The 15,422-nt window shown below is 39.8% G+C and overlaps 1 protein-coding gene across 1 annotated transcript; it reads right to left on the bottom strand.

Moving 5' to 3' along the window:
• Nucleotides 1–401: 401 nt before the first annotated feature.
• On the bottom strand, nucleotides 402–2,532 carry htr1e (5-hydroxytryptamine receptor 1E). The gene has a single exon (XM_004082526.4). The coding sequence runs from the start codon at nucleotides 2,168–2,170 to the stop codon at nucleotides 1,004–1,006; it is 1,167 nt and encodes a 388-aa protein (XP_004082574.2). The 5' UTR covers nucleotides 2,171–2,532; the 3' UTR covers nucleotides 402–1,003.
• Nucleotides 2,533–15,422: the final 12,890 nt, after the last annotated feature.

The raw sequence follows: 15,422 nt of genomic DNA, 5'->3' as shown, positions 1-15,422 counted from the left end.
AAAGGAATTTGTCGGAACAAGATTGGAACAAGGCTGTGAAGGACTCCTCGCCTGTGTTCCTTTCATACATCGAACACATTTAAAGGAAAATAAATTACTATTGTTTGCAAAAAAAAAAGTTTTTTCATCTATTATTAATGAAATATTCATATTCTTCTGAATTGAGTGTGAGCAATGAATATTGGTTCTTTTTCTGGTTTCTTTGGATCACAGAAGCTCAGGATTCCATAAAAAAAAGCATAGAAATTTGTCATTCTCTGCTCAGGGAAGAGCAGAAAACAGTAAAAAGTGAAGAAATCTGAGCAGAACAAAAGACTCAAACTGAAAAAGAAAAAGCACTGATGATCCAGGTTGATTCTAAGTCCCCATTCTACGGTCATTTCAAATTCTCAGACTATAAGTTGAAGAATAAAACCTTTACAACCTTTATTGCACATTCCCATCACATCACAACTTTTATCATAGAAAGTCCAGTCAATGCAATACGGAACTGTCTAATAAATGAACATTTTCTGCAGTAAAAGATGACCGCAAACCCAAGCAGGAACAGCAAAAAAGTGTGTGTTTTTTCTGGTTTATGTGAACATTAAAAAAGGCAGATGGCCCCTTAAATGAAACCTTTTTCACCTATAAAGTTGCAGAAAGATCTCATCTTTGATCAAGTCTCTTTGCATCCTTGAACATCAGCTGCATGGTGGAATGAACATGATTGATATTTTTTACCACTAAACAATGGAAAATATTTGAATTGTTTTAGCCTATAAAAGTAATTTTAATACATTTTCTTTCACAATTCTGTTTATTTTTCTTTTGACTCATTTTTGAACGAACTTTTTCCAGTTTTTCCTGTATTTACATAAGAAATGAGGTACATTTTATGATCTTATCCAAACAAAACGGGTCTTTTATTTTTTACTTGCATGCACACCAACTCCTTTTTGAGCGTTGTATTAAAAAAAACTGTTTAACGCAAATAAATCTTATTGGAGATGAAAAGAAGAGCTCAGGCTCTGCAGCACCTGAAGCGCACCAGTTTCTGGAAAGCTTTCTTGAAGTCCTCGTTGGACATGGTGTAGATGATCGGGTTAATGAGGGAGTTCAGGTATCCCAGCCAGGTGAAGAAGTCGAACAGCTCCTGGTTGAAACACGCGACACACGTGGCCACCAGCAGGGTGTAGATGAAAAACGGGAGCCAGCAAACGATGTAAGCGCCGAGGATGATCCCCAGAGTCTTGGTGGCTTTCCGTTCCCGGGCCGCGGAGATGCGCTTTTTTTCCAAGAGCGCGTCGGAGACGGTCACTTTCACCTGGTTGTCGCTCGTGGACGAGCCGGTGTCGCTGGACGGGGTGTCGTGCCTCCCGCACTGCAGGGAGGTGGTGGACGCCACCGACCCGGGGGAGTTGGTGACCAGGTGCGCGGAGGTGAGTCTCTTCCCGACCTTCCTCGGGGACTGTTTCAAGATGCGTTTGCGCGCCTCCACGTAAATCCGCCCGTAGAGGACGATCAGCAGCAAGGTGGGGATGTAGAAAGCTCCGAAGGTGGAGTAGATGGTGTAAAAAATGTGGTCCGTGTTGACGCTGCAGCTGGTCAGCTCCTCCGCCTTCACCTGCCTCCAGAAAAGAGGCGGCAGGGAGATGGAGATCGCGATCACCCACGCCGTGGCCACCATGCCCGCCGCGCGGGCCGGCGTGCGCTTTTTGGAGTACTCCACCGCGTCCGTGATGGCCCAGTACCTATCCAGTGCGATGACGCACAGGTGGAGGATAGATGCGGTGCAGCAAGTGATGTCGGAGGACAGCCAGATGTCGCAGACGATCTGCCCCAGCGTCCAGGTGTGGATGACCGTGTAGAGGACGCAGATGGGCATCACCAGGATGGACACCAGTAGGTCAGTGATGGCCAGAGAGGCGATCAGAAAGTTGGCGGGAGTTTGGAGTTTCTTCGACTGGGAGATGGTTGCGATCACAAAGGCGTTGGATAACGTGGTGGCGAGAGTGATGAGCGACAGGATGACAGCCAGGCTGATCTGGTACCACAGACTCTCTGCGCTCTCCTCCCCGGTGGAGGAATCCAGAACCAGGCTGTCGTTTGTGGAGTTTGTGGACTGCGTCGGCTCGACTTGACCTGGAAGCTCCATAACTTTGAAGATACACTTTTTTCCCCTCTGCATTAAACAAGAGCCCTCCTTCTTGATAAACGCCACCTTATTCGCGCCATCTGCCTGGAGACATGATTCCTCCAGCCTGAGTTGTAAAAACGCGCTCCTTTCCTCTCCATGTTTGTCTTCATGCGCCCGATTTTTGGATCAAATATCCATCCGGCGCAGCAGCTCCAAATTTCCCAGGTCCGAGCTGTGAAACTCCAAAGTGTCAGAGAACATAATAAGAGGGTGGGGGAGTGACTGTAAGTGTTGAGCAGCGCGTCTGAACATCTGGAAGGATGTCACAGATAATCCGCATGTAGGACAGAAGTTCTCCAGAGCTGTGACTCGTCAGGCCCCTTGTGGTCGAATGATGAGCCAACCCAAAGTCTCCGTTTCTGTACAGACTCTGGCATCAAACAACTGATTACACTCCCCCCCCCCCCCCCCCTCATCTCCCGCCCTCTGTCATAAAGTATGGACTACCTGCTGGGTCATAGTGCCCCTTTTTTCATTTTTTTGCGTCGTACACCATAAAACTCATCATTTGACTCCAAAATGACCAATTTATATCACGCAGAATCCCCAAAGTGCTGTGCTAACCGTGGATCACACATATGTCACTTTTAAGGTGCCATGAAAGTTGCATTAAATGGCCTTATGAAGAATATTAAGATGGATTAGGGGCCAGGGGCACTGCTTTAATCTCTGGGGGCTCAGAGCAATAGATTACAGGGAGGGCTTCAGCCAGTGTTCATCACTCCTCTTAAAAAAAAAACAGCTGAAGGTTAAAGTGGAGGAATTAAATGCGTAAAGTTAAATGACACGAACACTCTTTGTTCTATGAAACATGAAGTTTGACTAAAGGAGGCTGGATGACTTCAGTTATTGGAATTTGGACATTTTACAGCGTTATTATTTGATGCTGGAGCAAAACCACATTTAAAGAGACAAAGAACAATAACACAAAACTAAGAGAATAATAATAATAATAGCCCCTTCTACTTTTTATGCCTCATGTTACGTACACACCCGCCACGACAACTGGCGTTCAAGCGCCCGCTTTCAATGAAAAGCCTAAACGTCCGTAAATCTGGGTTTTGGGCTTCCGCGTTCAAACCGATCGTTTAGAACGGTAAGCCCGTTATCTGTGTACAAATCGGGCATTCGTTGAAGTTTAACTAGTTGAACTTTTGACTGCTTGAACGCCATACAGACAACTTTGACCAATCAGGGAGTCAGATTTGGTAGTGACGTGTGGTTGCGTCCTTTTCAAAACACGGAAGTGCCAAACATTTTAAAATGTATCATAAAGGAGAAATAAATAATTGCAGTTTATTCCCAGCTGGAATTCTATGACTACAAGTCTTTCATAAATCAAAATAGAGCAGTGAAACAAAAAGCTTGGATTTGCACTGCTTGGACATTTGACACCAAGACTCTTCCAACTTTAGGTGGCGGTCATGCGCTAGTAGACAGGAGAAAAATGGTATAAAAAGCCCCTCCCTGCTGCTCCCTGCTTGTCCAGCATAAATAAGGTATGGTAAAAGCATGTTAATGAAACCGCCTACACGTGTTCTTAAGCACGCAACACATGCCTGGTGTGTATGTAGCGTCAGTCACAACTGCCTTTATGTGTGGATAAGGGCTGTCTATTGGCCAAAATGGGCAAACCTGTACGGGGCACGATAAATCGAAATATCAAAAGTTGTAAACCGCTTTGTGAGCCTGCAGAGCAAACAGTTTTCATGCACATTGTTTTTATGGGGCAGACAACAGGTTGTAGTGAACACTTAAGCAACACGTAAGAGTAAAGTAATTGTGAAGTAGGCGAGACGGTACTGATGTTTTTTTTATGTCTTGCAACTCCCCAAAACCTTGCGCATTGTGTAAGGGGACTGTTAGGCCTGATCATGTGACAAGTGCGTGGTTCTTGCACGCTCCGCTGACTGTTAGGAATGAGGGAATGAGACAATCAAAGTGTCATTTGTGTCGGCATTCTACGGGCGTCGTACGGGCACCTACATCTCACCTGCACACCCATGCATGTAGCAAAATAGGGCGCCAGTACGCACACCTTGCTAATGACTAGAGAGCAGCGTAAGGGCACATAAGACAGCATCACCCATATGTCATAAGTGCTTGTAATTCACATTAACTCTATAAATACTTCACAATACAATTATCACGTACACTGCTACGTTCCATTTTCATGATATCCCTTAAGCTGACCGTATGAACCTCAAGGGAACTGCAAGACACACCTGGGTTTGGTTTAGGATGCCATCACTTCGCTCAACAATTCTCCACAGACCTGGACAACCCAAAAACCCACAACACCTGCACGGGTGCATGTGTTTAGGACTTAAACTTTGGGCATTGTGCTTTTTAAATGATTTAAGATTGGTTCAGGCCATTGCTTTTGAAGGAGAACATGTTTTTTTTTAAGAGGTAAAACACTTTCCCTTTTGTGTTTCAAATCAGAAACTAACTTCAGCCTGTTTTTTTTAACAAACTCAAGAATGGCTTGAATTGTGAAAATCTCTCAGTTTTAACTTCATGCCTTTATTCCTCTGGTAATGAAAAAAATGTTTATTTAAAATAATATTCAACATTTTAATCTAAATAAAATCTTTAGTTCCGTAAACTTGAGTTTCAGTGGGAGACATATCTGGAAGTAAAACACAGACGAGTTTGTTTGCATCCCCTCCATCCCTCAACCCTTGCTGTAAGTTTTCCAAGGTGGTCTTTAAACGCCTCGTGGAGTTTGGCTTCATCGTGTGTTGCCATAGTTAAGAAAGAAAAGGCAAATGCCAGCCACTGTTTGTTATGAACACAGCCATGAATCTTGTGCTCAGCTGAGTAAATTTCCTTCCCCTCTGGGATTCAGCCTTTTGCTTACTGTTCTTTTCTCTGCAGCAGCTCACCTTTAACTTGATTGTTGAGCAAATTTCCTTTTTATCATGAAAAAGAAAAAGCATCATCAATTTCAGCTTTTGTTTTTATTGCATTTTTCTTTTTTTTTGTAGTTTTGACTTAAAAAGCGTATTTTTCCTGACCTGGAAACCATTTTTTTTACGATTGTAGTTTGGTTGGATTTGCCTGGATAAAAGTAATGCAGCTTTTATTAACACAGCGATGGAGGAAGAGTTCACACTCGTGGAACACTGCCACTTTTCCTCAGTGTGATGTGTGAATGGAGCAGTCATTCACATTGGCAGTGGGTCACAGCCAGTCACAAACCAAGCTGTGAATCTCTGCTCCTGCTGCCATTGAAGGCATTGTCCCTTTGTTCTTAATAAAGATAAAAACAAGACATCACACAAATCCACTTTATTTAAATTATCTCTGCAGCTTTAGTAGAATTCATTTAAATTTGATAAGAAAATACATTTTTTTACATCAAATAATTATGTTGACCCAGATTTACCATTACACACATTACACACGTTCTGCTTAATTTTGATCTAAAAAAATGAAAAATATGCAATTTATGTTTATTCATACCTATTATTTCAAACAAAGTTATATTGTTTTCAAAATTTTACCCTAAACAAATGCATCATACTAACTTAAATGTGTAACAATTTGAGAAAATTCATTAAAATCTTTTTCTTAACAGTTTTTAAAGTTCAAACTATTAAATCTTAATAATTTTTCTCCCACTTCTACAACAATATTAACATTTTTTACAATTTTCTAAATTTTTTGGGTTATCATTTTATTTTGCCAGTTATTTTTACTTTTTTAGTCACAGATTTGTTTTAAAAATATTTTACTTTATTAAAAAAAAAGTAAAATTACAAAAATGTCCTTTTCTAAGCTCTGAGGCTTAGAGAACAGATTACTGAGAACTTGCAGTTACAATGAACATTTTCCTTCTTTTTACTGTAAATTTTCAACATGTGTAACCCTTGTGCTATCCTGGGCACTTTTACATTGGGAGTTGGGTCATCTAGACCCACTAGACAGTGCACTGAACCTTTTTTCTTCAATGACTTGTGATCTACACTGGTGTCCATGGATTACATGAAATCTTTCCACCTTTATCCACCTTTGTCATGGTAGGGAGAACACGTCAATGTAAGGGTGGGGTCATCTAAGGTAACACAAGTGTTATAAGCTTAACTGAGGATTTCATTCATTCATGGAAGATAAATGGAAAAGAACCTCAGTGTATTGCACATATGCACTCTGCATGTTTGAGGCACAAACATGTTTGAACTTTTGTTTTAAAATCCTGACTTTTATTGAAGGATATATTGGCAGATAACCCAGCAATTGGTGCGTAGAGGGGATTGTCGACGAGGAACGTTCATTGTATTCAGTTTAGTTAGTTAACCAAAAACCTTTAATGTAAAACTGTTCAGTTTAAAGATAAATGAACAAACTTCTGGATCTCAAACATTTTTTTTAAGAAATATATTAAAAATATAAGGGTGTACAGTGTTCCCTCGCTATTTTGCAGTTCATTTTCGCCGTCTGGCAGATTTTTTCCATGCCATAACAATAAAATAATAGTTCATAAAATAGCAGTTCATATCAGGCAGATTTGTTAAACAGCAGTACAGAACCGAAATGTACCGAACCGAGGCATATGAAATTCTGAATTGAACCAAATTGAGATTTTAGCGTATCGTTGTACCCCTACAGCACAGTGTGAATATGCTTTAACTAGGCCTGCACAATATATCGCAAATTTATCGCAACATCAATCTGTGCAATATGCATACCGCAAAAGATGACAAAAATCGCAATAAATGGTTACCTTAAATGTGCTAAAACAAACTCATGGCAGCTTGAAATACTGAACTAATGAAAGAAATCCCTTTGTGCGTTTAACCAATCGGAAGGACCCGTTTACGTTGTTGATCAATCAGATAAGCCCTTTTATGTTTGATGTTTGCCTCCTACGTCGACAAGGGTCATTTGAAGTATAATTTTTAAACTGTTGCAGTGAAATGGAAATTATGTTTTTGGTTGTTTTGCTATTTGTTTATATACCGCAAATTATATCGTTATCGCAATATTAATCACCAATATCGCATATCGCGAGTTCTCCTCATATCGTGCAGCCCTAGCTTTAACCCTTAACCACTAGAGCCTTAGCTCCAATGTTGTCATTCTTTTGACTATTGCAACTTTTCAACTGTTTACACAAATAACATACTTCCCTGGGTTCTAAAGCGGCGGTGCAGCTTAGTAATGTGTTGCATGTTGGTGCAGAGCAACTGGATTGATGCAAAATCATGATCGCAATAACAGTTAAGGAGTTATGGTTTTTCAGAGAGCGCGTTATAATAGGTGTCCAGTGACATCTCTAGTGTCAAAGGGTTAAATGTTCTTTTTGACTGTGTAGCTGGTTTGCAGGCTGGTGACATGACTTTATTTGTGCATACAGTCTCTGCAGGAACTCTGAGCTCTTACAGGACACTTTAAAACCAAAGGATTGTGGTCAAAAATGTTGATATTTGTGTGATGAAAAATGGTGAAAACATAAAAATTTTATTAATTAATGTGATGGGACTTTTCTCAAGAAAGTATTGAAGAACCACTTTACGCAGCCTCAAAAAATGTCCAAAACTGAACATACTAATATCAGGCCTCATGACAAAAACCAAAAAATCTCAAACTATTCTCATTCCAGCAATGTCAAATCAGATTTCAGGGAACCGCTCTCCTCATTGTGGTCATCTCCTTCCATAAATGACAGCTGTAGCAGCTTCGACCAAATAGGGCAAACCTAAATCAGGCCAGATCCCATGTTGCTGGGAGATTAAACCCTCCCACTCCACCAACCCAGAACCATCGCTGTAGGGAATGGCTCCTTCTTATCCATGCGTTTATGAGATGAAACACGGGAGGACGGACCAAGCTGAGCAGCGAGGTCGGCCTTGTTTGGAATCTGGGGCCTGAAAGTCTTTGCTGCCACACACAACTGTGTGTTGCGTATAAAAAATTAAAAAAGCAGGGAGGAAGAGTAGCTCAAAGATCCGTGGTTCATGGTGAGACAAAACCGCCACTGAAGATCATTCTTGGCGTTTGTGTTTTGATACACAAAGTATGAAAACAAATTTTTATTTTATATATATTTATATGTCCATTTTTGGTTCATCCTGTTTCCATGAGATTACTTGTACATATACTTGTGAAATTGTGAGAAAAAAGTCATAATTTGAAAAGGAAAAAGCCACACTTTTTCGGGAAAAAAAAGTTGGTTGTGCAAGCCTTCATCCACATTATGTCCCAACTAAAACCATTAATGCACCCATTTGTGGTGATGCCATAAGGCTTTAGTTTATCATAGAAATTTACAATATGTGCTGTAATGCATTTGAATCTCTGCAACTCTACGGCTGACGGCATATACGGCGTGCCCGCCAGAAATCTACTCCTCAAGAATCTTCATCTGAAAAGGTCAGGTTTCCTGCAAATTCTTGTCTTAAAATGTACTTAAAATAAAACAATGATGACTCACTGAAAGACTTAGTATTTCCTTATTTATGCAACCAATCCATGTTTAGTTGAGCCAGGTAAATAATCATGCATTTTGTGGTACAGGTACAAAATTGGGCATGAATGTACCATAGGATCCACTCTTACAGAAAAGCACGATAGCCACGAGACAATCCAAGATTTTGAATTATATATAAAATTAAAATTATATACAAAATACGTAAATTATTATTCTGTGGGTACCCCTCATATTCAGAGCTCATATTTTTTAGATTGGGGCAAAAACACATTGAATATTTTTGTAACAATTAAATGTATGGCCGCCACCATTGTGGACCGGCTAGGGCTCTTATAGTGAATCGCAATATTGGTTCTTTTTTGTTGTCGTCTATATTTTAAGTAAATTTGCATCTTAAATTTATGATTTTAGTATTATGAAATTTCAATTTGTAATGTATGTAAAATATTGACTTTTTTTCTCAAAATTTTACGACTTTAATTTAGTAAATGTTGACCTTTTCTCGTAGTTTTACGACGTTAATCTCTTAAAAAACCTTTTTTCCTTATAATTTTATGACTTTATATTCGTAAAGTGTTTTTTTCTAATAATTTGATTACCCTAATCTCGTAAAATGCTGACTTTTAAAATGTTGATTCCTCACCCGAGGAAATCATAATAGACAAATAAAACAACAACACTGATCGTCTTTCACTCCTGTCAACAATCAATCCCTTTTTTTTTCAGAAAATCCTAGATCAGATTTAAATTTGTGAGGAATAATCCAAAAACCCTCACATTTTTTTCCATTTTTTCCCCGGCAGACGTGTTAAACTCACTAGTCCTGCCGCAGTCTCTTGCCGTCGTTCACAATCTGAAGGCAACACACAAGCGAAATGAGAGAAAGAAATATAGGACGCACGTTGACACGCCACAGAAGATATGTGCCCTCGCCGGGTCTAATGGGACGCCACGCTCTCTACTCCGCCAATCAGCTCTCAAAGGCCTCCAGCTAAAAATGCATTGAGAGAGAGAGATACGGGCTTTTATTTACATCTGGGAGCTCAAAACTTTCCAAATCTGATAATCAGAGAGAAAGGAGCTGCTGTCATCACGTAGGGGATTGTGCTCTTTTTTTTTTTTTGGAGAGCTGTGGCCCATTTGTGCAGATTTTGCTCGCTGGCGGAGAGTTTCAAACCTTCAGCAGAGAAAGACGAGAAGGGAAAGTCCATAGCGAATGTGCGGTGTAAGGCAGTGTTTTACCTCCCTCGGGCGAGACGTGTGACAGGAAATGAGTTAAGTGGTGAAGATAACTGGCAAATGTTTCTGCGGTAAGTCCAGCTTGAGTGGAAGTCCATTTAGAAAATGTTTGTACGGGAAACTCACTGCTGGCATTGGAGAGTTTTTAAAGTTAAATCGCCTCCGAGAAGAAAAATGGAGACTAGAATTGATATGGACGTCTTCACCTCTATAAAAAAAAAAGAACTCAGAGTCGATTTTAGCAGCAACCAATCAGAGAGTCACTGCACGGATTGTAATTGTCCTTTCGCAAGTTTGATAAAGAATGAACTTGAGCCGAGATGAATGTGATGGACCGCTTTCCTGGAGGTATGGGGGGAGGGGGGTCTGTGGTTTGCTCGAATGTGTGCTGAAGACAATTCTCAGAGAGCAGACAAGTGCTAACAACACGTTCAGTGACGGTGCAGATTAGGCCTGAAGGAGTGTGAAAAACAGTGTGACAAGCACAGAGACGAAATGCAACCGGCAACCTCACTGTGCCGGGGTAACTCTGTGCCTCCAGGGATTCACAGTTAATATTATACAAATGTTAAATAATATTCTGGAACCACATTTAAATATTGTGCAACAGTTTTATCATTTCAAGTCTGTTTTTTTTTTTTCATTAGAGAAATGCTCGCCATCACCTATGTCACACCGAAGTATAGGGAGCCGGTTTAGCTCGTGCTGGTTTGCGGCGGCTTCACTCCGTGAAACCAGGGTTCGAATCTGGGCTGCTCCCTATTCCCTTCTCTGCTTCTGTGCCGGTCCCAAGCCCGGTTTGTTTGAGAGTGTTGCGTCAGGAAGGGCATCTGGCGTAAAACATCGCCAAGTTAACCATGCCACAGATCCTCGAAAGAGAGGTTATTTCGCTGTGGCGACCCCTGATGGGAAAAGCCGAAAGAAAAAGAAGATTCACGCCGAAGTATAAGTCACAGACGCAAAGAAATGCATAATAACCAAGAAAAAATTCATATGTATGTCACAATGGAATTATCAGTCACACCTTTGGGAAAAATGTATCCAACAAAATCGAGAAGAATTTTATCTTAAAAGGCAAATAATAATAACGGAATAAATAACAATAATAAACTAAATATATGCACGTTTCTGTACCATAACACACTGATGCTTATTTGACTTCATGGAACATATGGAATCTAGTATATATGATCTATTATTAAGATAAACATGGCATAAAGAACATGCTAACAATAAAGAATAATCCTGCCAAGCCCGGCGTAAGACTGAAATTCTTCTACGTTGCTTTCAGCAGCGAATACTGATTCACCTACAGTGCCTTCTAGTTGTTGCTATTTATTTTGAAAAATCACTTGTTAGTATCACTTGTGTATAGATTGCAACTTACACTCCAAAAAATGCGATAATTCTTTTTTAGCTCTGATATTTCACAATATTAAAATGGGAGCTTTAACTTAACTACCTTCATGACATTTTTTCAATTACTCATAATCTGTCATAATTATTGTTGTTTTAAATAAAACTTCTTTATTTTTGTTGTAAGCATAAAACATCAAAATCACATTTTTACAATATATTTTACTTGACCATGTAAAGCCCACTACGTCAAATTATAAAAAGAAATCCAAATTTCTTGAAATTAAAATGTTTTTTAAACCCTTTCATTGAATCCACAACAAAAAAAACTGCAATATTTTTTATAAGATATACATAGTATCAATTATAATACGTTTAGATGTTTTGGTATATTTTTTGCTCTCAACAATGTTTGTTTAGGAGGCAAAAATATTGATGAGGGTTTCAATAAAAAACAATATTTTACCCAATAAATGAAACCCGATTGACAGGTTTCATTTATTTTCTATGGTATAGTCCCATGCTTTGAGTTTCTGGAAACATTGACTGAACAGATCGTTTAGTGGTGAAACTCGACGTCATTCTACTTTATTTGTTTAAAGTCTGCCCCTTCCTGACAAATGGTGCTATCTTAGCAGAAGTGAAGAGCTTTAACCCGTTCTAAAGAGGAGCTGGTTGCAGGGAGGAGAGCTCAGGGACGTTTAGGTGTTAAGAATGTTTACGCTCCACGAGTGAAACACCATCTGGCTTCTATCTGTGTCAACACAAGTGTCACAGCATCACATCCAGCCCGTGGCAGTTCTGGCAAACACCAGAGATGCTGCACACCAATCACTTGGTGAACTGATGAATCTTCTGGTGTTGGAACGGAGCGCACGGCTCACTGACGCCCGGTGCTGGCAACCACGCGGAGGTCGTTAAATGCACTCTGTAGACGTCTGGATCTCAACCTTCGGGAGTAAAAAAAAAGTTCCAGCGGCTGGTTCCTGTCCTATTTCACTTCTTTTAAATCGACACTCGGGCTTGGACACCTCGCTGCAGAACTCTGATGCTGGCAGCTTATCAGCGTGCAGCAGGATTTATTCATAGCAGCACAGTCACCACGACAGATGCTCATCTCACTCTGTTGTGTAGAAGTTTGTATACAAAGAGATTCACTAATAACGGACATTGATGCAGAAGACACATGTCAGTTACACATTTATATCAAGAGTCATGTATATTTTAGTTCAACTCAGTTGAATAAAACAAATGAAATAGATATTTAAAATGATCTAAACTGACCAGTTTTTAAACTAAATATAAAATTATGTATTGATTAGTAATTAACTAATGTGCTTTTATTGCATATAGCCCATGAAAAAATAGCAATTAAACTCAAAGTTGGGCGAGCTTAGTCCTAACCTGTATCTTAAGTAAGGGTGAATGGACACTTTGTCAGCCATTCACCCACTTATACCATGGTCACTTACAAAAAATATTCAACCAGTTTTTAGTACTTTATTCTTGTTATTTTTTCAATTTCAATCGCTTTTTTCATAAAAAGTGTGGTGCGCTGATCCAAGATACGATCTCGACTACAGCAACAAAGGAAAGCGATAGCTATGCTGATCGTCACGATGGGTTAAACAAAGCATCAGTTCAGAGAGAAAGTTCCTTTCTTACTGGTTGTTTTTGTCCAGATGATGAAGCTAAAGTTTGTTTTAAAGAAGCCAGCGCAGTGATGTATAACATTTAGGCTATGTGACCGGAACTTATTTTTTAGGCAAGCGTTATCACTGTGTATTCTCACTTTTTAATCCACACCCTGCAGCCAATCAGAATCCATCATTCTCCTAGACCAGGGGTCGGGAACCTATGGCTCGCGAGCCATATATGGCTCTTTTGATGGTCACATGTGGCTCGCAGACAAATCTTTAATTATACTTTTTTTTTCATTAGACCAGTCCTTCTAGTAGCAGTGCTTGGAGAAAAAAATCTGCGCCAGCATTATCACTTTACTATTATCTATTATTTCACAGAGTTTGTACCACCCGGAAACCTGTGAATTGTCGTGCCTAAAACTGCGCGTTCCCGTCTCTGAGAAAGAGCGCGCAGTTGCGGGGATGGGATGTGTGAGGAAGAAAGCAGATGGTGGGGGTGAGGGTGGGGGGTTGTGGGGACAGGCAGCAGGTGAATCGCGCAGGGATTGTAAAAACTGCGGCGTGTGAGTGTATGTTTGACTCCAGGTCTGCATGTGAGCAGTCTTTCTCACATCTACAGAACATTTTGACCAACCTACGATCCCGTTTAAAGTCTCAACGCCTGAAGTTGAGAAGTTGCCTGCATGAAGCAGAAACTCACCACGTATCAACCAGACTAGACCATCAGCAAAACTACCGTGAGAAATAGTCATTATTTATTAGCAACAGCATAACAGTGTTATTAAAAAGAATCCACAGACTTATTGTACTTTAAAAATGTTGAAACTACATCAAATGCACATATTCATTTGTAGATTTAGTTTTAAACATATTGTCGCGGACTGAGTTTAACTTGGCTGTTGGGCCGCGTTAAAAGTTCTGGAGTTCGTTGAACGCATCAAGCAGAGATCTGATTGGCTCTCAGTTCTGTCGCTCAGCCTGTTGTTAGGTAATTTGGACCAATGGGGTTCAGCTATGGGCCAAATAAGGGAAATGGGAGGGCTGATGCGGGAGCAGGTGAATATAAAGTTGGGAGAAGCGCTCTCGTCTCGGCGGAATAGACTTAGGAGTTGCTGAATTAATTGTACGGCGTTTGTTGTGGTCTGCAGTAACCAGAATAAAGAACCTTAAAAGAGGTTAAGTCTCCGTGCCTCAGTGTGGGAAAGGGACACTACATTAATGTATGGCTCTTTCGAAATTACATTTAAAAATATGTGGCGTTTATGGCTCTCTCGGCAAAAAAGGTTCCCGACCCCTGTCCTAGACCATGCGAGATATGTTTACGCCACCTTCAGCAATGAGCGTCAAAGCAGCTACTTCCAAAGAAAAGTCTACTTGAACGCGCGTTTCGGACTTCCAAATTCATGCGTAGGCTTTAAGTACAAACCGCCATTAAAAGTCAAGTCTTTCATGTATCGGAATAGAGCTGAGGACGAAAAAGCCTGGAGCAACATTCACAAGATTCACACTGCTTCGACATTTTGCACCACGCCTCTTCCAATGGTAGGTGGCAGGCATGCACTAGAAAGAAAAAAAAGAAGCCCCTCCCTGCTCATCCAGTGTGAACAAACCATGAGGTAAATGTGTGTTCAAGAACCTGCGTCTACTGCTTTACTCCTTTCTCCTAAACTTAAGAAAAATAAATGGAAGTGTTGAGATACCAATCCAACTTGGATTTTTAAGAAATGCTCTGTTTTTCTCTGCCAGTAATCAAAGCTACCTACTTTTTGTAAATTCTAGTTTAAATACCATGAGCTCAATAAAATATACTTTGCACCAACATTAATATGGCATTGGTTAAATAAGCTCATAAATGTTCTAAATAAAGTTTTTGTTTTTTCCATTTTATCAGGTCTGAGGGAAGCCCTGCCCACACCAATGCCAGATCTCTGTCATTGGGATTGGGTGACTTTTCTCCCATGTTTGCTGTCACCCACTGATACAAATTGTGTTTTGGTTGATTTATTTGGCGAAATGTAAAACAATAATAGGTCAAAAATGAATCTGGACAGGTGAAAATCTAAACCGACTTCAATAAACTTAAATTTTTAATCAAAAATATTAATAGAAAGGAAATAATTTGAACTTTCAAATTCAAATTTTAGTTTCGAACTGGTTTTAAGTAAAAAGGTTTTACTTTCACTTTGTTCAAATTTGTTTTTCTAAAAAACAAAAAATCTTGTGACACAACAGGTTATTAATTTTTTTCTATTGCAAATTATACTAACATGAGTTTGATAAATGTCTATATAGATAATGTTTGTATGAAAATGTGGTGTCATTGCCAACTGTGATGTCTTTTTTTACCACTATGGGGCGCTAATTCCGATGTCAATGATTTTGAGGTGGGTTTTTTTTATGAATTGTTGCCAAGAAAACACTTTTTATATGAAATTAAACTCTTTTATTTCTTTTACTTTTGAGATTCTTTTACTTGTGCAAAAGTTTTATTTCGTTGTCACGGAGTTCACAATAAAAATCTGACAGGAAAAGTCAGGTAAACCCTCCTCGTCATTGCCCTGGATGAGGC

This window comes from Oryzias latipes, chromosome 22 (genome assembly GCF_002234675.1).
Source record: "Oryzias latipes chromosome 22, ASM223467v1".
NCBI classification, from domain to species: Eukaryota; Metazoa; Chordata; class Actinopteri; order Beloniformes; family Adrianichthyidae; genus Oryzias; species Oryzias latipes.
This window is presented reverse-complemented; position numbering and strand designations above follow the sequence as displayed.

Excerpts from the sequence above, each read along its gene's own strand:
- htr1e (XM_004082526.4), bottom strand. The coding sequence starts at position 2,170 with ATGCAGAGGGGAAAAAAGTGTATCTTCAAAGTTATGGAGCTTCCAGGT.